Raw genomic sequence first — 23,223 nt, 5'->3', positions numbered from 1 at the left:
CAGGTTTTCTTAATTGGGAAATGAGGAGGAGAAACAGACAGATGATTAGGTGATGAGGAAAAAAAGAAGGGAAGCCAGTCCCTGCAGAAGAGAAGAGACAGCTGAGACACCAAGGAACTAGAGCCCAAGTTAAAATGAGGATGATGTACAGGGGACTGTGAGAGAGGACATAAAGCAGATCTATACCAATACCAGGAAGAGACAGATCTGTGTGGTTGGGGACTCCATGCTAAGAAGAATTGACAGGCCTATCATCAGACCAGATCCAAAGAATAAAAGAGTATGTTGTATTCCAGGAGCAAGCATATATGATATGGATGTGAGGTTAAAAAGGATCCTGATGGGAATGGGGAAAAATCCACTGACTGTCCTGCATGTCAGGACAAATGACACGGCTAGATTCCCATTGGAATGGATGAAGAATGACTACACTAGCTGAGTAAGACACTTAAAGGAAGCGGAAGCTTGGGTGATCTTCAGTGGAATACTAGAGAGAAGAAGGGCAAAGGTGTGACAAGATAATGAAGATCAACCAATGGCTCAAGAATTGATGCCATGAGGAAGCTTTTGGGAAGATTGACCATTGGGAGGCCTTACAGAAAGAAGACGCTTCTAGACTGGTGGACTCCGCTTGAATATCTGGGGGTATTAACCTTCTAGCATCAAGTCTTGCACAGTTGATAAGAAGTAAATGAGGGGAGAAGGTTGGGAGAGACTTGTGAAATCTCCATGCCTGTCTTCAGTACACAGGAGTAGGAAAATCAGCTAAATGGAGATATAATCAGGGATAAAAAACCACTGTAAGATAAGAGATAGGAAGGAGAAAGAAATTACAAATATTGATTGGAATAGTAGTCAGGTAGGTGTTACAGTGAGTAAAAGGACTAAACCTAATCCAACTAAAAAACTAGGTGTGGTCTCAGGGAAAGAACTGAGATGCTTGTACGTGAATGCAAGAAGGTTCGGTGGTAAAATGAAGGAACTGGAATTACTGGTGCAGGAGGTCAAACCAGATATGGGGATTACAGAAACATTGTAGAATAGCACTCATGGCTGGAATACATGTATTAAAGAGTATATACTGTTTAGGAGAGAGAAATAAAGATGGAGGGGTAATGTTGTACATTAATTCTGGGATAAACTGTAAAGAAATAAGGAGTGATGGTATGGATGAAACTGAATCTGTTTGGGTCAAAATCACTTTTGGGAAGGATTGTAAAAGAGATAGTGTTATTGGGATAGTATTAGGGGTCTGCTATAGACTCTTGGGGCCAGACTCGGATATGGACAGAGATCTCTTTATTTAATATTATTAGAGAGAGAAACTACTGGGAATTGTGTCATAATGGGAGAAGTGATGGAATTTGAGACTTGGTTTTGTAAGTAGCGAGGACATCACAGAAGAGCCAGTCATGGGAAATAACCTTGGATCAAATGATCAGGAGCTGATTTAGTTTAAATTAAATGGAAGGATAGTCAAAACCAGGTAGAGAGCTATGGTTTTTGCTTTCAAAAGGGCAGACTTTGGGAAATTAAAAGAATTAGTTAAAGAAGTCAGCTGGATTGAAGAGCTCAAGCATTTAAATTTAGAGGAGACTTGGAATTTCTTTGAATCAACTATATAGAAACTATCTGCAATTTGCATTCCAAGCAAGGGGGAAAATTGCATAGGGAAAGGTGCTGCAGACCTATCTGGATGAATAACCACCTCAAAAAGATTATTAGGAGTAAATAGCCCTTAGGGAATAGAAGAAGGGATTTACCAGCAAAGAAAACTACATCATGGAGTTTAGAAAACGAAGTGAGACTTGCTAAATGAAATGAAATAATAAGTTATATAAATAAAAAGAGAATAAGGAAGGATAAGATTTGGCTGCTGTGTACCATGGAGAGGGAGGAGATTATAGATAATCTAGATATGGCCCAAAAACAAAATGAGTTCTTTGCCTTGGTTTTCAGTAAATATCATAATATTGAACATGGGCATGAAGGCAGGATGGCGGCTGGAAATGGGTGTATAGAAATGACCACATCAGATGGACTGGATAATTTTCATGCCAGAATACTGAAAGAACAGAATACTGAGATTATTAGTCCAGTAGCTAGGACTTTAATAAATCTATCCGTTCAAAGATAACATTGTATGACTAGAGAATAGCTAACATTGTACCTATATTTAAGAAAGGTTTAAAAAAGTGATTTGGACAATTACAGATCTGTAAATAGGCAAAACTTTGGAATAAATTGTGAAGGAAAGAATTATTGAATTTATAGAGGTAAACAGAAAAGTGGATGTAATTAAGGCTGCAAGTTGGTCACGGAAGTCATGGATTCTGTGGCTTTTCCGTGACTTCTGCAGTGGCTGGTGGGCTGGCCAGGGGGCCACTGGAGCAGCCCAGGTAGCCCATGGGCCAGATGCATTGGCCGCTGCTGGGGCAGTCTGGGGCCACCACCCTCCCGGTCCCCTCCCTCCCACCCAGCATCAGCAGCAGGAGTTTGGGTGCATGTGGGAGGGGGTTCAGGGCTGGGGGTTGGGGCAAAGGAGAAGGTGAGGGCTCTGTGTGGTGCTTACCTTGGGGGGCTCCCTGGAAGCAGCGACATGTCTGTCCCTCCCTCAGCTCCTAGCTTCGTGCGCTGCCCCCACCCGCAGGTACCGCCCCTGCAGCTCCCATTGGCCGGTAACCTGTTTGTTTACTGCCCGTGACCTGTCCATGACTTTTCCTAAAAATACCCATGACTAAAACATAGATTAGATGTAATGCATCATAGATTTACCAAAGGTAGCTCAGATTGTACCAGATTAACCTGATTTCCTTCTTCGAGAAAATAACTGGTTTTTCTTAAATGAGAGAAATGCAGTAGTTCTAATATACTTGGACTTAAGTAAAGCATTTTACATAGTACCACGTGGGAAATAATTAAGTTAGAGAAGATGGGGATTAGTGCAAGAATAGTAAGGTGGGTAAGGAACTAGCTAAAAGGGAGAAGGCAGCTGGTTATGCTGAAAGATGAACGATCCAATTGGAGGGAGGTTACTAGTGGAGTTCCTCAGGGATCAGTCTTGGGACCAATCTTATTCAATATTTTTATTAACGACCTTGGAACAAAAAGAGGAAGTGTGCTAGTGAAATTTTCTCATGATACAAAGTTGGGACATGTTGTCAATGCAGAGGAGGACTGGAAAATCTGGATGACCTTGAAGACTGGAGTGACAAAAATGGAATGAAATTCAATAGTACAAATACAGTGTCATGCACTTAGGGTCAAATAATAAGAATATCTTCTGCTAGCTGGGGGCTCATCAGTTGGAAATGATGGAAGAGGAGAGAGACCTGGGTGTGTGGGTTGATCACACAATGACTATAAGCCACCAGTATAATATGGCTCTGAAAAAGGCAAATGCGATCCTAGGATGTATCAGGTGAGGCATTTCCAGTAGAGAAAGAGAAGTATTATTGCCATTGTACAAGGCTCTGGTAAGACTCATCTGGAATACTGTATACAATTCTCGTCACCCATGTTCAAGGAAGATGAATTCAAACTGAAACAGGTATAGCGAAGATGTACTAGGATGATCAGGGGAGTGGAGGGCCTATCTTATGAGAGGAGTCTGGAAGAGCTTTCCTTGTTTAGCCTTGCAAAAGGAGGACAGAGAGGGGTTATGCTTGCTTTCGCTAAATACATCAGGGGAGTAAACGTGAGGGAAGGTGAAGAGCTGTTTAAGCTAAAGGACAATATTGGCACAAGAACAAATGGGTATCAAGTAGCTATGAACACAGGGAGGCTGGAAATTAGAACGTGTTTAACCATTGGAGGAGTGAGATTCTGGAACAGCATCCCAATAGGAGCTGTGGGGGCAAACAACTTAATTAGTTTTAAGAGAGAGCTGGACAAATGTTATAAGTGGTACTGTATGACAAGTTTACTTGTGATGGTGGGAAGACAGAGCTCAATAGCCAGTGGTGGAAGGGCATCCCTTCTAGTTGATGTCTTTTGTTTCTAACGTTCATGCTAAGACAAGAGGGAATAGAAAGGAATTCTCAGTCACGAAAAATATTGCTAGCTGACCCGGAGTATTGGATGTACTTTCCTCTGCAATATAAGATATTAACCACTGCCAAAGATAGGATAGTAGACTAATTAGACCAGTGATCTGATGGCAGATCCTATGTTCTACTTAAAAACAATTTATATTGTTTTGATAAATGATGAAGTAATATTAATATGTAGGTAAAATAGCTTTGTTTTTTATCTGTTTTATAATTTTCACAGATGTACCGTGAAATGAAAGATGGAGAAGTTTTCACTGTGAACCATGTGAGGAATGTTCTTAGAAGTGAGTTTCCTCATGCTGACATTCAGAGTATATTGGGTGTTGACTCTGAATATGATGAGAAAAGGAAGGTATGTTAAGAGAAGAGTTGCAAGAATAGTATTCTGCACAGGGCTTAGTTTTGCATTTAATGGTTTCTAAGAGTTAAAACACTTAAATGCAATGGGGTTGGAATTTTTTCCAGTCTATTGCAGTGTTGGAAGGGTCCATTTGGATTATTGTCCCCAAGAATAATAATTAGTCCTGACTCCTGTCTACTGTATACATCTGCTACTATGGAAGGTACCTAGTGATAAGTTTATTAGATGTGTATGATTTGCTATAGGTGGTAGGTTACTAAGCAGCCTGGCTAAGGAAGAAATTCTATTTTCTAGGCAAATCATACCTTCCTGGCAAAGAATCTGCCTGGTGGGTATGGCCATTCTGACTCAGAATCACAAGATTCCTAGTGTCAGGGACTGGAGAGGTAGCAAAGGCACAAACATACATTATTCATTTGTATGTGCATGTAATGCTGACCAGTCAGGGAGATTGCCAGGGAACTTTCTCTAGCCCTCACCTGATTCTGAGGTGAAATGAAGTTTATGTTCTTTAGAAAGTGACTATGTACTGTGAAAATTTTGCTTCCAATCATGACATCATAAATTCTAAGGATTACAACGAGGTAAGCTGAAATGCACATACAGTTGACTGGTAAATGAAAACAAGAGGCCTTCTATAGGGAATTGACTGTGCAATCCCCAGACTAGAATGTAAGTCTTGAGTTTCAAGATTATCTGGAAGACTTTGGAGATGCATGCCCTCTTGCTGATGTTCAGTGAGAGACTAAGGGCAAATCTTCCAAATAAAAAAAATGAACATTTTTACAATTTATTCTCATAATTTTAGTTTAATGTAGCAAGGATTTATCAGTTAAAGTATAAAGTTGCAACCATTCTATAGTTAATTTAAGTACCAGGTCACATACAGTGGAGGTGGGCGTTCTTACTGAGGTATGAGAGGTAGGATGTGTCCTATTATATTTTAAGCCTATTTTATTTTTTCATACATTGATTTTTCTATACTGAAATCTTATGAATTGGTCTTCTTGTTTGTAGGATTATTGGTAAATTGGAGTAGAGATCTTTTCTAGGGAGCCACATTGTTGGCACAAAGTGAAACTGTGTTGTTTTTTCTGTTAATTTGGATTCCTGAAATTTTCAGATGTGAAACATTTTTCCAAGCAAAGACTTGCTCTGACAATTGTCAAATATGTCTATGTTGAAACATATACTTTCTGTTATCAGTAGCTGCTGCTTCTATTATCAATAGATGTTTCTATAAAAAAAGTATTCTGTAGTTTGTAATCAAAGGTCTGTGTTTAAGATTTACCAATATACCATTAAATAAAGGTCAACCACGATGTGTAGAGGAAAGTCACTGTACTTCCCTGTTGGTGAAGTTCAGAGTATCAGAGTTAAAGGAAACAGGAAATAGAGCACTGAATTTTATGCATAGTACTGGAAGGGAATGTTTTCTTTTATTATAATAATGTAGGTAATTTTCTGCAGAAGTCCATACAAGCATTATTTTCAACCATATATCTTCAACCATGTTCTGATCTGTAAAATCCTCTGTGCTTTATTTGATGAATATTCTTTAAATAGTGCATGATAAATAATAGCTCTTAGCAAGACTGCCACAGAGTAGCATAAAAACAAAGGTTTTAAAAAAATCTTTATATGAATTTACAGGAGTTTTTGTCCTTCCTTTTTGATAAATGTGTGCTTCATGTACTATTTAACTGATTAATTTTTCCAAGCTGCTTTCTGAAAAATCCTAACAGAATTGTGAATTCAGTTTACTCTTTGACTCATAAAAGTAGGCCACAACACAAAGTGCTTGGACATTGGTCTACATTGTCTCTTGATATTAGTTTTCTTTCTTACTACAGTCAGCCACATTCTGTTTAACTCTGTGATATTTCTGATTTGAATAGGCAGGAGTAGCCTTTTATAAAAAGACCGGCCTGGGTCCATTGCCTCAAGCTCTGTTTAATGGTGTGCCCTTTAATGGTGAAGAGATGGCTGCTGCAGAATTAGACACAGTTATTCTCCAGAGGATCACTGATGCCATGGGGTTCTTCCAGAGGGCAGTTTTCATGGTATGCTGAGCATTTATGAAAGAATGTAAGGTGAAATACTTGTCAGTAGATTGTTACAGTCATGATTACAACCTATATTTTTTGTAATGAGGTAGTTTGAAATTATTGTTATGAAAGCTGAAATTACATCATTACTTTAATTTACATTCATGAATTTGAAACTTAATGCATGTTGATTATTGAAGCTCTAAGTGCATGTTAATCCTTGAAATGTTTTCAGCCAAGAAGTGAAGACGAATTGTAGCCATTCATAAGAAAATTTGGACCTAAAATGTTAAAATCTCTTGTGTGTATTATTTATATATTTCTTTTCCGTTTAAGCAGTCCTTATCTTAGCATTGAATATATAAAAGCTCTAAACTAAACAGAAACATAAATTCATACTGGTAGCTGACAGCCTGTGCTGTCACATGAGTGTAATTTGTAAACCATGTATGTTTAAAAGTAAAAAATGGCTAACAATTTAAAAATTGGATGGTAACACATTGTGAATATCCCAGTGATTATTCAACCTGGTGATACCCTAAACATAAAGAGTTCTCAGCCATGCTTTTAGCTGTTTCCATCACTTCATGCTGATTCCACAGATATTCTAGGCTTCCGAGTGGGGTTACTGTGTGTGCTGGTGTCAAGGTTCCTTCCCCAGTCTGAACTCTAGGGTACAGATGTGGGGACCTGCATGAAAGACCCCCTAAGCTTATTCTTACCAGCTTAGGTTAAAAACTTCCTCAAGGTACAAACTTTGCCTTGGCCTTAAACCGTATGCTGCCACCACCAAGCGTTTTAAACAAAGAACAGGGAAAGAGCCCACTTGGAGATATCTTCCCCCAAAATATCCCCCCAGGCCCTACACCCCCTTTCCTGGGAAAGGCTTGATAAGAATCCTCACCAATTTGTATAGGTGAACACAGACCCAAACCCTTGGATCTTAAGAACAAATAAAAAGCAATCAGGTTCTTAAAAGAAGAATTTTAATTAAAGAAAAGGTAAAAGAATTACCTCTGTAAAATCAGGATGGTAAATACCTTACAGGGTAATCAGATTCAAACCATAGAGAATCCCTCTAGGCAAAACCTTAAGTTAAAGAAAGACACAAAAACAGGAATATACATTCCATCCGGCACAGCTTATTTTACCAGCCATTAAAAAAAAGGAAATCTAAATGCATTTTCTAGCTAGATTACTTACTAACTTAACAGGAGATGTAAGGCTGCATTCCTGATCTGTTCCCGGCAAAAGCGTCACACAGACAGACAGACAGACCCTTTGTTCCCCGCCCCTCCAGATTTGAAAGTATCTTGTGCCCTCATTGGTCATTTTGGGTCAGGTGCCAGCGAGGTTATCTTAGCTTCTTAACCCTTTACAGGTGAAAGGGTTTTGCCTCTGGCCAGGAGGGATTGTATAGTAATGTATACAGAAAGGTGGTTACCCTTCCCTTTATATTTATGACAGCTGGATATATTATTGTGAGAGCAGTTGTGTTGATCTGTATCTAGGGGATTAGACTGGGAGAATTGTGTTGATTTTTGCAAGTGGCAAATGAGGAGTATGTGCTTCCCTGAGGGGCTATATGTGTTGCGGGTTGTTGTGTGTGCTGGTAGTGTTGTTGGGTTTGAGTTGTGTTGTGCTGGGAGGGTTGTGTGGGTGTCAAATGTGGGACGTGTGCTGTGATGAGGGGCTCTGTGTGTTCGGGATTCTTCTTCAAGTGGCTTTGCATATTCCCACTTATGAGTACTCTGCTGCCTGGTGATGCCTAACAGTAGAACCTTTTCCGAGCAGTGCTTGCCGGACCACACGTGTGCCCACTACTAGTCCTTCCCTAGGTGCCTTTGAATGTTCCGAAGGGCAGGGGCTCTGCTCTGCCTACTACCTCAGTTCCTTACAACCGCCATGGTGGATGGAAGTGAACCACTCCAGTCCTTTGGACCCAGCATTTTCTCCATTTTTATTGCCTTGTTAACTTTATAACTATAGTTGTTTGTTCTTAGTATAATTTGTAGTAGAGAATAGTTTTTGGTATGAATAGTGTATACATTTGTAAGGTTGGTTCCATGTGTTACGGCAAAACTGCAAAAGAAAAAGATGATGTGCTCTAAGAGATGTGTTTCATGCCCTACTGTTTTCCCTGCGTTGGACAAACATGTAAAGCAGGGGTGGGCAAACTTTTTGGCCTGAAGGCCACATCGGGGTTGCAAAACTGTATGGAGGGTGGGGTAGGGAAGGCTGTGCCTCCCCAAACAGCCTGGCCCCTGCCCCCTATCTGCCCCCTCCCACTTCCTGCCCCCTGACTTCCCCCCCTCAGAACTTCCAACCCATCCAACCCCCCTGCCCCCGCTTCTTGTCCCCTGACCGGCCCCTACCGAGACCCACTGACCCTAACCACTCCCCCAGGACCCCATCCCCTATCCAACCCCCCATGCTTCCTGTCCCCTGACTGCCCCGACCCCTGTCCACACCCCTGACCTCTGACAGGCCCCCTGGGACTACCACGCCTATCCAACCCCCCCTGCTCCTCGTCCCCTGACCGCCCCCACCCCGAACCTCCATCCCATCCAACAGCCCCTGGCCTCTGACTGCCCCCCTGGGACCACTGCCCTTTATCTAACCCTCGGCCCTGTCCCCCTTAACATGCTACTCAGAGCAGCATGTCTGGCAGCCGCGCTGCCCGGCCGGAACCAGACACGCTGCCGCGCTGCCCTGCAGGAGCACGCAGCCCCGCCGCCCAGAGTGCTGCCCGCGCGGGGGCATAGCTGCGGGGGGGAGGGGCTAGCCTGCCCAGACGGGCGCTCAAGGGATGTGGCCTGTGGGCCATAGTTTGCCCACGTCTGATGTAAGGTGTCTTAAATGTCTGGGCAAAGGACACTCTCTGGGTGTTCCATTAGCTGATCTTTCACTCCCAAGCTCATACGGACAGGCATACAAGGCTTCAGGTACTGCTGCTGCTTCTTCGAATGCTGGTCCCTATGTGTATTCCACTGTGGGTACACATGCACTCTGTATCTGGAGTTGGAGAATTCTTAAAAGCAGTGTCCATAGGTCTGTGCATGTGCCCTCACTCTCCTCATGCCTCCAACTGAGGTGGAGCAACCTAACTGCCTTTCCATTTCCTTTTTACAATTGCATGGCCTGGTTCTAAATCTCCAGTGTCCTGGCCTTTGTCTTCATTTATTCTTCGATGTATAAATAAATAAAATGCATATTTTGTAAATAGATTAGAATTTTACTCTATAGTTTTAGCAAAGTGTTATAGTTAGATTCCCTGTCCCATTCCCCCTCTCTCGACTGCATCCCAGTTATAGGCACTGGACTATGCCCAGGGCCCTGGGCTTCAAAATCTGTGCTTCCTGACCCACACTCTTTCTTGGTCAGCGATGACCATCAACACTGTCTGTAGTGCCTTAGGGAAATCACATTGCAGCAGGTGCAGTATCTGCCGCTCTTTCCCCAGTTGCATCTGTGACAGGTAGGAACTTCATTTTAAGAAGCACCTAATGGAGAAAGCTATGAGGCCGTACAGACCCCCAGGCCAGGGGGACCCCCACAGAACATCAGCCTCACTCAGTAAAGAGTGCAACTCCTGCCACAAGGTCTGACTTAAGAGAAGGGAATGTACTCCCAGCGATCCCCTGTTGGGGTTTTGTCGGGAAGGCAGGGAGCCTTCATAAATGCAAGAGCAAATCCTCCTCTAAATTTATTTCAAAGAAGTCAGATACAATCCTGCCTAAGTTAAGCAAATCTTCTCGCTCAGTCCATGAGGACTTAGAACATCCTAAGTTTCGGGGTCATGACAAGAAAGCCCACAAATCCAGTGGCACTCCTCTGCCTCAATACTGCAGAAGCCAGCATGGTTGACTTTGATACCTACACAGGTACCGTTGAGTCCAGAGCCAGAAGAGGCTTCCATATCAGCTGCACCGTACCGGTACTATCTCGGTATCAACCACGCCAGAGGTGTTTGCAGCTGCCAGGGATGTCCTCTTGCTGTCGGTACCAGTATTGCTGGCAGTACAAGAGTCATCGTTATTGGTGCTAGCAGGCATGGAGGAACCAGCTGGATTGTTACATGCCAGTACCATGTAACAGCTCGGTACCATGCCAGCCTCCCATACCCAGGACGGTTTGCCCTTTGGTACAATCAAAGGGAAAACCTGTGATGCGTGCCTGGACACTGATCTCCAGCGTTGGTGGAAGGAGACTCATCGTCGCCTGAGTCAGAGATCGGATACTACTCTTCCTGCCCAAGGAGCTGGTTTCACATTTCCATGGATCCGGATACAGGAGTACCATTACGTTGTTGGCCAGGAGATCACTGGGGACCTGTGCTGGTCTAGTGGCCCTTTTGGAATCTTCGAGGTTTTCCCCCAATTTTCAGGGTATATCCCAGGCTCTCCTATTTGGTGGCCTTCCCACTGGGCTGCACCTGTTCTGGACTCTGGTGCTGAGCTTGGTACCAGGCCCCAAGAACCAGCTCAATGGGACTCTGCAGTTCAAGAAGGGGAAGAAGAGCACCCACAGCCAGTGCTGGCCTCCTCTTCCTCCTCCCTGGATGAGCAATATCAGGAGGGGGCATGTTGCCTCCGCTAGATGACTATAACAACAACCAACAGTTGTTAAAGAGGGTGGCCTTAAAGCTGGGTGTTCAGATGGAGGTAGTAAAAGAGGCCTCCACAGCCTGGCTGATACTTTAGCCACTGCAGGTCTTTCTAAAGTAGCACTGCTCTCAATGAGGTCATTATAGGCCCAGTTAAGAGTCTGTGGCAGGTCCCTACATCCTTCCCCCCCACACACACATTTCAAAAAGGGTTGAATGAAACTACTTAGTACTGCTCAATGTTATGAGTTCCTCTACAGCCATCCCCTCCTGGGGTCCCTTATGATATCTGCTGCCAATGAGAGAGAAAGGCAGGGACATCAGGGCACAACCCTGAAAATCTAAGGACTCAAAAAAGTTAGATCTGTTTGGTAGGAAAGTTTATTCTACCAGGGGGTTACAACTCAGGATTACAAACCAGCAGGTGCTGGACAGGTCTGATTTTAACTTGTGGGACTCCAGGCAAAAATTCAAAGACTTGCTGCCACAACAGTCTAGGCAGGAGTTCTCCTTGCTGTTGGACAAGGGTATGGCATGGGCCTCTTTACAGGCTGCTCTGGATGTGGCTGATTCGGCTATCAGGACCATGGCTTCCGCAGTTACCATGCATAGGAGTTCCTGGTTACAGTCCTTTAGGCTCCCACAGGAGGTCCAACAGGCTGTTCAGGACCTGTCCTTTGAAGGAGCCTTGCTATTTTCGGAGCAGAGGGATGGACGCAAAGCTTCATGGGCTAAAGGATTCGAGAGCAATCTTAAAGTCCCTCGTGTTGTACACCCCCAACCCCTTCAAGGAAGCACTACAGGCCGAAACAACACCTCTGGTACTTTGCCCCAGGTGCCCGTCAGGGCCTGCAGAGAAAAAGAAAGAGGGATTATAGGCATAGAACACCACCCTTTTTACCTCTGCATCAATGCCTGCCCCACCCAGATATCCAAGAGGTTCTAAGCAGGCATTTTGAAGGAACACTCAAGGATGCCATACCAGTTCCCATGATGCCAGATCCCATTTTTCCTTTATTTGCAAACTGCCTTTCCCAAGTGCTCAGTCCCATATCACCACAGACCATTGATTGTTGAGCACTGTAAAAGTGCAATACATCCTCCAGTTAATTTCTACCCTTCCTTCCTATTCTCCCTCCCTGTCCTCCTTCATGGGCCCCTCTCATGTAAAGCTTCTGCATCAGGTTATTCAGTCCCTCCTTCAGTTTGGAACCATAGAAGAGGTTTCACAGAATTTAAGGGGGAGGAGTTTCTACTCCCATTATTTTCAAATTTTGAAGGCCAAGTGAGATCTCAGGCCTATTTTAGATGAGCACCAACTCAGCAACTATCTCAAAAAAATGAAAGTTTTTCATGGTCAACCTGGCATCCATTATTTCCTCTCTGGATTCCAGAGACTGGTACGCTGCCCTCAATTTAACAGATGCCTACTTCCATGTGTCAGTATACCAAGGGCACAGAACCATTCACATTCCAATTCATGGTGCTTCTGTTTGGCCTGACTGCAGTTCCTTGGTTGTTCACAAAATGTATGGCCATACTGGTAGCTCTCCTGAGGAGATTAGGGGTGCAGGTCTACCCTTATCTGGATGACTGGCTAGTCAAGGGCCTGTCCAGGGCTTAAGTTGTATCCAGCATTTGACTCATCCAGTTGACGTTCAAGGCCAGAGAAGGGCCACATCCAGGCCGTGGGATCCTCCTTCCCAGCCCCTGAGCTCCTGGCCCGGGAGGCTAGCCCCCAGCCCCTCCCCTGCTGTTCCCCCGCCCCTGCAGTCTCAGCTCATTGTGCCGCGGGCGCAATGCTCTGGGTGGCAGGGCTGCAAGTTCTTGCCGGGCAGCGCAGGTCAGAGCTGTGGCTTGACCCAGTGCTCCGTGCTGCGGGGTGGCGTGGCTGGCTCCAGCCAGGCGGCACAGCTGCCTGTCCTGGTGCTCTGGGCGGTGCGGCTGTCGTGCCACCAGCCACCAGTGCTCCAGGCAGCGCGGTAAGGGGGCAGGGAGCAACGGGTTGTTGGATAGAGGGAAGAGGAGTTCAGGGTGGTGGTCAGGGGGCAGGGTTGTGGATAGGGATCAGAGCAGTCAGAGGGCAGGGAACAGGGGGGTTGAATGGGGGAAGAGGGGTCCCCGGGGGGCAGTCAGGAAGGAGAGGAGAGGTAAGATGGGATGACGGGGGGCAGTCAGGAGTGGGGAGTTCGGGGGTTGTCAGGGGACAGGGAGGGGTTGGATGGGGCAGGGGTCCCGGGGGGGCCATCAGGGGACAGGGAACAGGAGGGCTTGGATGGGGCAGGAGTCCCGGGAGGGCCGTCAGGGGGTGAGAAGCAGGGGGGTTGGATAAGGGGCGTGGCTGGGCCATGCCTGGTTGTTTGGGGAGGCACAGCCTCCCCTAACTGGCCCTCCATACAATTTTGGAAACCCAATGTGGCCCTCAGGCCAAAAAATTTTCCTGCCCCTGTTCAATGCCCTAGGCCTTTTGATCAATACAAACAAGTCTACCTTCTGTCAGATACAGAGGATAGAATTTATTAGGGTGGTTATGGACTCTATCCAGGCCAGGGCGTTCCTCCCAGAGTTATGATTCCAATCAGTCCAGTCCCTGGTGACACACCACAAAGGTCATCCATTCACGACAGCCCAAAACTGTGTGAGACTCCTAAGCCACATGGCCTCATGCACGTATGTGGTACAATCCCTAAGACTGAACCTTAGACCTCTCCAGACATGGCTGACCTCGGTGTACTTGCCAAGCCATCTCTGTTTGGACACTGTACTCTCAGTACCTTTACAGGTTCTCATCTCTCTGATCTGGTGGTTGCAGTCTCTCAACGTTTGGGCATTCCCTTTATCTGCCTTCAACTGTCAGTGAGTTTTGTGTCAGACGCATCAGTGCTAGGGTAGGTAGCTCACTTGGAGTTCCTCAGAATTCAGGGCTTTGGTCTCTGATGGAGGTGTCTCTTCATGTCACCAGTTCTGCTCCCTTCCAGGCTGCAGTCCGGGTTCCATCATGAACATCATCCTGGTACCCTAAATGGGACAGCTTTATTATGCTTTCCCCCTAATCCCACTCCTACATAAAGTGCTACTAAAGATCAAGTGAAACCATGCTTGTCTTATATGGGTATCTACAGCATGGCCTGGCCAACACTGGTTCTCTACTCTGTTAGGCCTCTCAGTAGCGACTCCAATCTCACTCCCATTTTACCCAGATCTGATCTCTCAGGACCACTGTCAGCTGCTCCACCAAAACCTGAATTACCTTCATTTAACAGCCTGGAAGTTCTATGACTGAATTCCAGAGAACAGGCTTGTTTGGATTAAGTTCGCCAGGTCTTACTTAGTAGTTGAAAGTTCTCCACCAGACCCGTCTACCTGTGAAAAATGAAGCGGTTCTCAGTCTGGGCTTCCCAAACTGTAATCTTGCTGTTGCATTCATCCATCCAAAATATACTCGACTCTTTGTTGCACCTGAAACTGCAAGGTTTAGCAATTTCTTCTATCAAGGTTCATCTGGCAGCAATATCAGCTTTCCATCCTCAGGTGGTTAACAATTCTGTTTTTTTCAAATGACATCGCAGTCAGATCCCTCAAAGTCCTAGAAAAGTTATACCCTCAAGTAAGGAAGCCTGTTCCCCCTTGGGACTTGAACTTGGTCGTGTCAAAACTTATGAGTCCACCACATGAGTCTTTAGCAACGTGCTCCTTCCTATTTCTCTCCTGGAAGGTGGTAGTCTTAATTACCATCACGTCTGCCAGAAGAGTTTCTGAACTGCGTGCCTTCACATCAGAGCCATTGTACACAGTCTTCTTTAAAAATAAGGTGTATTTACATCCTCAACTAAGTTTCCTCCCAAAGGTAGTTTAGCAATTTCATAGAAATCAAGCAATTTATCTACTTGTCTTTTACCCAAAACCTTATGTAAATAAGAATGAATAATGACCACACTCATTGGATGTTAGATGGGCTATAGCATTCTACATAGAAAAGGAAGTCCACCTAACTGTTTATGACTGTAGCGGACAAAATGAGAGGTCTCCAATCTCTTCACTCAGAATTTCATTCTGGATAACTGTGTATCCACACTTGTTACGATCAGGCAGGTATTTCACCGCCAAGTACCTGACTGCTCATTCCACAAGATTACAAACATCCTTATTGGCATTCTTAGCACAGATCTCTATCCAGGACATTTGTAAAGCAGCAACCTTGTCATCAGTGCACATTTTCTCCTCCCATTGTGTCGTCACCCATTACTCTAGGAATGATGCCAAATTTGGTCAAGCTGTGTTACAGTCTGTGTATATGTGAATCTGATCCCCCTGCCTACATCACTGCTTGAGTGTCACCAAGAGCGGAATGCACATGTGCAACCACTCAAAGAAGAAAAAGGCTACTAATCTTTCATAACTTGTTCTTCAAGATGTGTTGCATATGTCCATTCCATGACCCACCCTCTTACCCCTTTACATTGGAGTTTCTGGAAAGAAAGAACTGAGGGGGCACTGGATCAGCTGGGCGCTTTATACTAGTGCTGGTGGTGCACGGCAATAGAGGGTGCGTGAGCCATCCTGATGGATACCATTGAGGGAAAATTTTCTGGCAATTGTGTGCGGGGTGCGCACAATACCTAGAGTTGCCTGATAAGCATGTGAGGGTGGCTTCAGCATCCTCACCTTCTGAGGATGCTTTGCAGTTCCCTGACCTTGTGGATCACAAGATAACCACATTGAACTTACCTTCAGGAGCTGTGGAGGAAACCTCCCATCAGGTATTTGATAATTTTGGAGCTACTTCCGTGAATAGGTCACTTCCTATTTTGGATGGTCTGTTGCAGCCCATTAAAGTTATTTGGTCAACTCTGGATTCCTAACATCCTGTTTCTAAGAAAGTGGACAAGCTGTATCATGTATGGGTGAGGAAATATCAGCTGTATCTTGGGTGTTCCATAATGGAACCACAGCAAGGCACTGGAAGGTTTCTCTTATTTCCACACCCATCCTGTATCAAATTCGCTGGTGTTAGCTGTTGCCAGTAACAGGTTTAGGTATGGCCAAGATCATTCTATCCCTGCAGATAGAGAGGGCAGGAAAACAGATGCACTTGGGAGAAAAGTGTTCTTGTCCTCTTCTCTGCCTAATTAACAGGCTGTGATGTCCTGGTACCATTTGCATCTTGGGGGGAAAATGCCATGTTTCAAGCAAGAATTGTGAGAGGACAAAAGAAGACTGGCTAAGGCTCTTCTGACTGAAGGACAGTATGTGGCAAAGCATGACCTCAGGGCATCATTTGATGCTGCAGACTATTCTGACAGATCTTTGGCATCCACAGTCTCCTTGAGGGGGCATGTTGGCTCCATTTGTCTTCCTTGACAGCGGACAGGAAGGTTGAAGTAGAAGATCTCCCCTTTGAAAGGGATGTCTTTTCAGTAATTAGAGCTTTAGGGAACATCAAAGATAACTAGATCCACAGCTTTAGGTTTTTTTTAAGGTGCGTTGCTGTGGTAGCAGCACATCTGACAAAACGGGATCTTTGTTTACCTGCATTTGGATGATTGGCTGCTGAAAGCTGCTATTCGCAAGGTTCTGTCACTCCACATTGTGGTTACAATCTCCGTCTTTTCAGATCTGGGTCTGCTTCTCAACTTCAAATAGTCAAATCTCTGCCTAACTCAGAGAATTGCCTTTATAGGTTCTATACTGGACTCAGCAATGTGGGGATTTTTCTTTCAGAAGAGAGGTTTTTAAAAACAGAACACATTTTGAGCAGGGGGTGGACCAGATTACCTCCTGAGGTCTCTTCCAACTCTAATCTTCTATGATTCTAAGTTATTTAGCAAATTTGAGCCTGGGTCTTATGAGGTTGATGGCAGCTACCACTTACGTAATCCCCTTTGCCCATCTCAGAATGTGTCCAATGCAGCATTGGATGTTTTGAGTTTACACACCCCATTGAGATAGTTTTTATATTTGTCACCATGCCTTAGGGCATTCTAGATTGGCTGTGGTGATGGACAAACAGGCCAAGTGTTCTCAGGGGTGTTTTGTTTAATCTTCCTTCACCATCGATAACGATAACACTGGATGAGGAGCCCGTTCAGCACAATTTACAACCCAAGGTCATTGGGCTTTTCAAGAAAAGTGTGTGCAGATCAGTGTGCTGGAATTAAAAGCCATTTGTTTGGCTCTCAGACAGTTCCTTCCTCACAGGGAAGGGTGGTTCAGGTGGTAATAGACAACACATAACAACATTGTGTGTTGTTTAAACAAACAAAGGGGAGGTCCTTCATTCCAGTTATGTGCCAAAGCGGTCAGGTTATGGGATTGCTACAGTCTTCACAGGATCTATCCGGTGGACCTGCATTTGGCAGGGGAAAGCAGTGTGCTTGTGAATCATCTCATTAGGAACATTTCTCTGATTTACAAGTGGTCCCTGAAGGATCAAGTAGTTCAAGACATCTTTTCCCATTAAGGTCAGCCTGATGTAGATCTGTTTTGTGACAGAAAGAAACAGAAAGTATCCCCTCATCTCATCAAGAACAGGGAGGGACCATCAGTCTCTTTTGGATGCTTGCTTTCTTCATTGAGGAGAGGACCTACTGTATGTTTCCCCCTCACACACTTTTTTCCATTGATTTAGAAAGTGGTGAAGAAAATTCGTCGGGACAGAGCAAAAATTATATTGATTGCCTCACCTTGGCAAAGACAGCAGTGGGTACACGGACCGGCTCCATCTGTCAGACAGATGAAACAGGTATCCTCCTCTGTCTCCAGACATTTTGTCACAGCAGCAAGGCAGGATTCTGCAGTTTTATCTGAAGTCGCTTCATCTGATGGCTTGGGCTATCGGACTTTGACTAGTCTTGAGCACTGGTTTTTTGTTGGTACAGAATGTTCTGGTTAATTGTAAAAGGCTATTTATTAGCACTATTACATCAGCCAGAAGGGTGAGTGAATTGCAAGCCCTGGTGGCTGACTTGCTGTTTATGAATTTTCTCAAAGATAAGGTGGTTTTAGGCCTGATCCCAAGTTTTTACCAAAAATAGTGTCTGGACAACTAATTTACCAGTTTTATTTCTGAAACCTCATGCTAATAAAGGAGCATCTGCCTTACATACATTAGACAGAGAGTGGGCTCTTGCATACTACTTAGGCCATGTCTACACTTAGATCCGCACTGCTGCGATCAATGCAGCAGTGTCAATTTAGCTGGTCTGGTGAAGACTTGCTAAGTCGATGGCAGAGCACTCCCCCATTGACTCCAGTACTCCAGCTCCCTGAGAGGGGTAAGATAAGTTGGCGGGAGAGCATCTCCCGTCAACACAGCACAGTGTAGACACCGCGGTAAGTTGACATAAGCAAAGTCGACTTCAGTGAAGTTATTCATGTAACTGAAGTAGCGTAACTTAGGTCGACTTACTGTGATAGTGTAGACCAGCCACTCTTAGATAGAACTAAGAGTTTTAGGAAGTCATCGACTGATTGTTTCGTATGCTAAGAATCATACGGGTCACAATGTGCCTACGCAGAGTATTTCAATATGGGTTAAACCAGGAGTGGGGAGTCTATTTTCTATCTTGAGCCATTGACCCACAGGAAAAATTAATTGGGGTCCAAACACAAGTAAAAAGCAACTTAATTTTTTTTTTTAAGAGAGAGAAATATAAAATGTTCAAGTCACCTGCCTGGGGTGTGGGGGGGGGGGCGGAGGCATGGAGGTTTGGGGCTTCCCCCACAGTGGGGCGAGCTGGCGCTCATGGCTCCAGCCCCACGGGTGGGGGGCACAGAGGCTTGGGACTTCCCGCCCGTGGTGGGGTGAGCCAGTGCTTACGGCTCCAGCCCTGTGGAGGGGATGGGGGTGCCGATACTTACCGCGGACTGGATGAAATTAAGCAACTGGCCGGATCCAGCCCATGGGCCGTACGTTCCCCACCCCTGGGGTTAAACAATGCATTGTGCAGTGTAATGAGTAAGCTGAAACTCCTGAGCTGCCGGTTGTATGGTCTCATTCTACTAGGGCTGTACCAGCATCTTTTGCTTGTCTTAAACATGTTCCTATTAGGGAAGTTTCCAGGGCTGCTACTTGGAAGTCACTGATCACATTCACTAAACGTTATGCGGTGGATCTAGCTACTAGAGCAGATGTCAAATGTGCAGAGCAGTGCTTCAATCATTATTTAATTAGGATGGTGTTCCCATCTCCCAGCACTGGTTGTTAAACTATCCATAAGTGGGAATACGCAGAACCATGTGAAGAGGAAATGAAGGTTGGTTACTAGTAACAGGAGTTTTTCAAGATGATTCTGCATATTCACACTTCCCACCCACCTTCTCCTGTTTTTCAGAGTTCTATTATGGTATTCTGGGTTGAGGCAATAGAGGGCACAGCGCCACGCTATATGGCCTCATCCTCAGAACATTTGGAGAAGATAGGGGTATGAGGGATCACACATGGGCTCCAGCAGGCAAGACTCGGAGAAGGTTCTACCATTAGGCACCACCAGGCAGTGCAGTACCTATAAGAGTGAACATGCAGAGTCATCTCAAAATACTCTGGTTACAAGTAAATAACCTTCATCCATTGAATGCTAGTTGTGTTGTCTGGGTAGTTTTGAAGAACTGTGCAGTTGGGCCAAGTAATCCACCATCTGTGCAGCCTCCCTCATACAACCGATGAAGCTGTTGCATGCAAATTAGCTGTAGAGTAAGGGTGGTGCTTGGTTGAGTTACCTCTCATGTTACAATGGTATTGGACTCTTGGCATGGTGTAGGTTCATAGATTTCAAGGCCAGGGGGGACCATTGTGATCATCTAATCTGACCTCCTGTATAATACAGGACCTAGAACTTTCCTAGAGCATATATTTTTAGAAAAACATCCACTCTTAATTTAAAATTGGTCAGTGATGGAGTGTCCACCATGGCCCTTGGTAAATTGTTCTGATAGATACATGCCTTGCTGTCACATGGATGTAATTCATAACGTCAAAATGGCTTGAGAACTTAAAAATTGGACAGTAACAGCCCGCAAATCCCACTCATGATTGAATCTGGTGATCTTCTGAACAAAATGAACTCTAAGCCATGCTTGTAGCTGTTTCTATCTCTTCACACTAATCCCACAGACATTCTAGGCTTCAGAGTGACACTCAGAGAGACAATCCTGAATTTTATTTTATTTTATAGATGAATACTCATCTTGTGTTTATCTTAAAATTGTTAAATTAAATTGGGATTTATTTTTGCTATTACAGGGCTTGCTAAATGATCATATGGATGCGGTAGATTTCCTCATGGATCAGCATAATATAGTTTCCCGTATAAATCCCACTATTCTTGGCACTAAGAGAAGATACATAAATTTCATATCCACGTCAGGTAAATACTTTTCTTGGCTGGTTTGTTATCAAGTTTTTTCAACTCCTAATTGTAACAAATAATAATTTTAACTTTGCAGTTCCTGTTGGTGTGGAAGACTTCTCCACTTTCTCCTTTTTGGACTCACAAGATAAGAGTGCTGTAATTTCAGAGAACATGAAGTATTTAACAAAAAAAGGTAAATTTATTTTGTACAACCTTTTAACTATGTAATACTGTTTGCCTGCAATTATGGCAGTAATGCATACAAGTCAGTAGTTATGTGTAAACTCAGAATAATAAAGAAATGTTAGTGTTGGTTGAGGTGAATATATATAGAAAGATTGGTTTAAGAAGGATCTGTGTGAGCCCTGATTTTTGTTTTTTATGCAACATCCAAAATCTCTTGGGATAGTAAGCTTGTTTGATGATGGGTTTGAAGTCACTATCAAAGTTGTTAAAAAAATGGCCTAATTGTATTAGATTATTTTAAAGCAAAAAGTAATCAGGAGACATAATCTGATTACTTGAAACCAAAAAAGTAACAGAGTGCTTTGTTACTTAATTTTTCAAATCTGTCTTTAATATTACTCCCAAAGAAGAATCTGACCACATGTTATTCACATGTCTAATGCCCTGTTTTTTCCCCCCTATAGATGTAGGCAAAAAGTATTAGAAGGCTTTTGCACCTACAAAAACAGCTTAATATTTACGGTGCTTTGTTTTGGGAACTCCTTATTCAAATTACTTCAGATCTTCTCCACAAACTCTGATTTTCAGGCTGATATGACTTCACTTGAGGATTTTAGGGAGGGTGCGAATTTCAGTTTAAAACAGAAACTTTTCTGGAACATTATCTGTGGAGAAGCAGTAGCCTCTCTATAATATCTATTAATATTAAAATTTACTGGAGGTACTCCAGCCCTTAACTTGTATATTGCTGCTGCTCATGCCATGTTGACTTTTTCAATTCCTTTTGCCTGTTTTAAAGATCAGAATTTGTTTTTTTTTTTTCCTCTGTTTACCCTGCTTAGTCTCTACATTTATTATAACTCTGTCTTTGGAGAAGAGGAAGTGACTTACTTGAAGTTTCCTGAAGAATATGTTTTGATTGATTAGCACTCATCTGTGTGCTTGCTCTCTGAATAAAAGGGTTGGCTTCTGTAGCTGTTGGATGGTTTTTGGTTTTTTGTTGTCTTTGGATTTTTTTTGGCACTGCAATTTAAATATTATTTTGAACTTAGGTGAATATTTTTTCTTGCATATTGGAATATTTTTACCTTCAGATTGAAACACTAGACAATATACTATTTAGAATTTTAAATAAGTTTCCACCTCACTAACATGCAGGAGCAGAGACCACAACCAGTGGTGATTTAGATAAGAAGTAATGTGTAGCAGTACATCACAAGACAGAATAACTTTATTAAATAAATATTGATGTTTATCATCTGATTATGTTACATTGATGAGAGCCTTTCCTTGATTTTGTTATTTGGAAATATTGTCATCTACTTAAACTTTTTAGAATAAAATCATTTTACTGGGTTATTTGTTATTTTCAGATGAAGATGTAATATATGCAGTTACCATCTGGATTATTGCTGATTTTGACAAGCCATCGGGGAGACATCTGCTTTCTAAAGCTTTGAAACACCTGGTGAGTTTCTAACGATTCCTATTAGAAAATAATGTTTTTAGTATCTGCGATTATGGAGAATATGAATACTGTCCACAACTCTGTTTATTAAATTATAGCAGATATGAAAGTAATCTAATTTAAGAAACAAAGATTTAGAATACTTAGTGGCAGACTTAGTAAAATAATATAACGTTTTAATAGACTAATAATTAGTTTCATGGAAATGTGAAGAGTCTTCTGCATTTGAGATTGCTTATTTCTGTTAGTTCTGTGGTATTTCCAACAGGATTTAAAGGACTGCAAGTAAATGCCATAAGAACATCAATAGCAAAAGGGACTTTCTGGGTCATATAGAAGAGAGAATTATTCAATCCATCTCCTTTGGAAGTTTCTTAAATGATGATCTCTGTCCGTTTTCCAAACTCTTTTTGGATTGTTTAGAAGCGGGGACAAAATGTTTTACTTGTGAAGTAAACTGTAACACAAATTTTAATTCTTTACCTCTAAAATTTGCAATCAAAAGCTATGGCTGCACTGTGAGCTAGAGCGGTGATTCAAGCTTGCATACATATACTCATGCTACCTCGATAAGAGCTAGCGTATAATAATAATACTGTAGCCGTGAAAGCGGCAGCATGGCTAAGCCATGCCATATACGTTCCCATGGAATTTGGGCAGATCTGATCTGTGCTTCTGCTGCTGCTGGCCATGCTACTGTGGCTACACCCCTATTTATACTCTGATAGTGAGAATATGTGTGTATGAGCTGGGAATAACACCCCTAGCTCATAGTGTAGACATAGCCACACCTAATTATCAGTGGAGAAATTATAGCATACAGTATAGATGTCAGGACTACCTCTATTACTTCTCATTTCCCTATATTCCTGGTTGAATAGCTACCCAGAGAAGTAATTAGATGGATTGAAGAACTGGGATACAGACTGTTTCAAATGTAGGTTGCTAGTTTCAAATATGGTCAGTGTTTGTAATCAGCAAGAGTCATTGCCATCCAGAGGGTGACTGGCCTACGTGAAATGACTTGGTAACTTCTTCATGGATTAAAGACTAACAGCAATTTTCACTAATTGATTCCATTATTGGTAATCACAGAGAAGAAGGCAAGGATTGAATGAGCATGGAGAATGAGTTACTTGAGCTCTGCTAAAG

General features: G+C 43.3%; 1 protein-coding gene across 1 annotated transcript in view; it reads left to right on the top strand.

Annotated features, from left to right (window-relative positions):
* The window catches only part of UGGT2 (UDP-glucose glycoprotein glucosyltransferase 2), a 297,148-nt gene that overhangs the window by 126,827 nt on the left and 147,098 nt on the right, over positions 1 to 23,223 (top strand). Inside the window, exons 16-20 of the mRNA XM_074962719.1 lie at positions 4,273 to 4,404; positions 6,312 to 6,476; positions 20,309 to 20,432; positions 20,512 to 20,610; positions 21,977 to 22,071. Of these exons, the coding sequence (XP_074818820.1) occupies positions 4,273 to 4,404; positions 6,312 to 6,476; positions 20,309 to 20,432; positions 20,512 to 20,610; positions 21,977 to 22,071 (615 nt within the window). The remainder of the gene's footprint in view (positions 1 to 4,272; positions 4,405 to 6,311; positions 6,477 to 20,308; positions 20,433 to 20,511; positions 20,611 to 21,976; positions 22,072 to 23,223) is intronic.

Source organism: Natator depressus, chromosome 1 (assembly GCF_965152275.1).
Source record: "Natator depressus isolate rNatDep1 chromosome 1, rNatDep2.hap1, whole genome shotgun sequence".
Lineage (NCBI taxonomy): Eukaryota > Metazoa > Chordata > Testudines > Cheloniidae > Natator > Natator depressus.
Note: the sequence above shows the minus strand (reverse complement) of the source record. Positions and strands in the feature narration are given on the sequence as shown.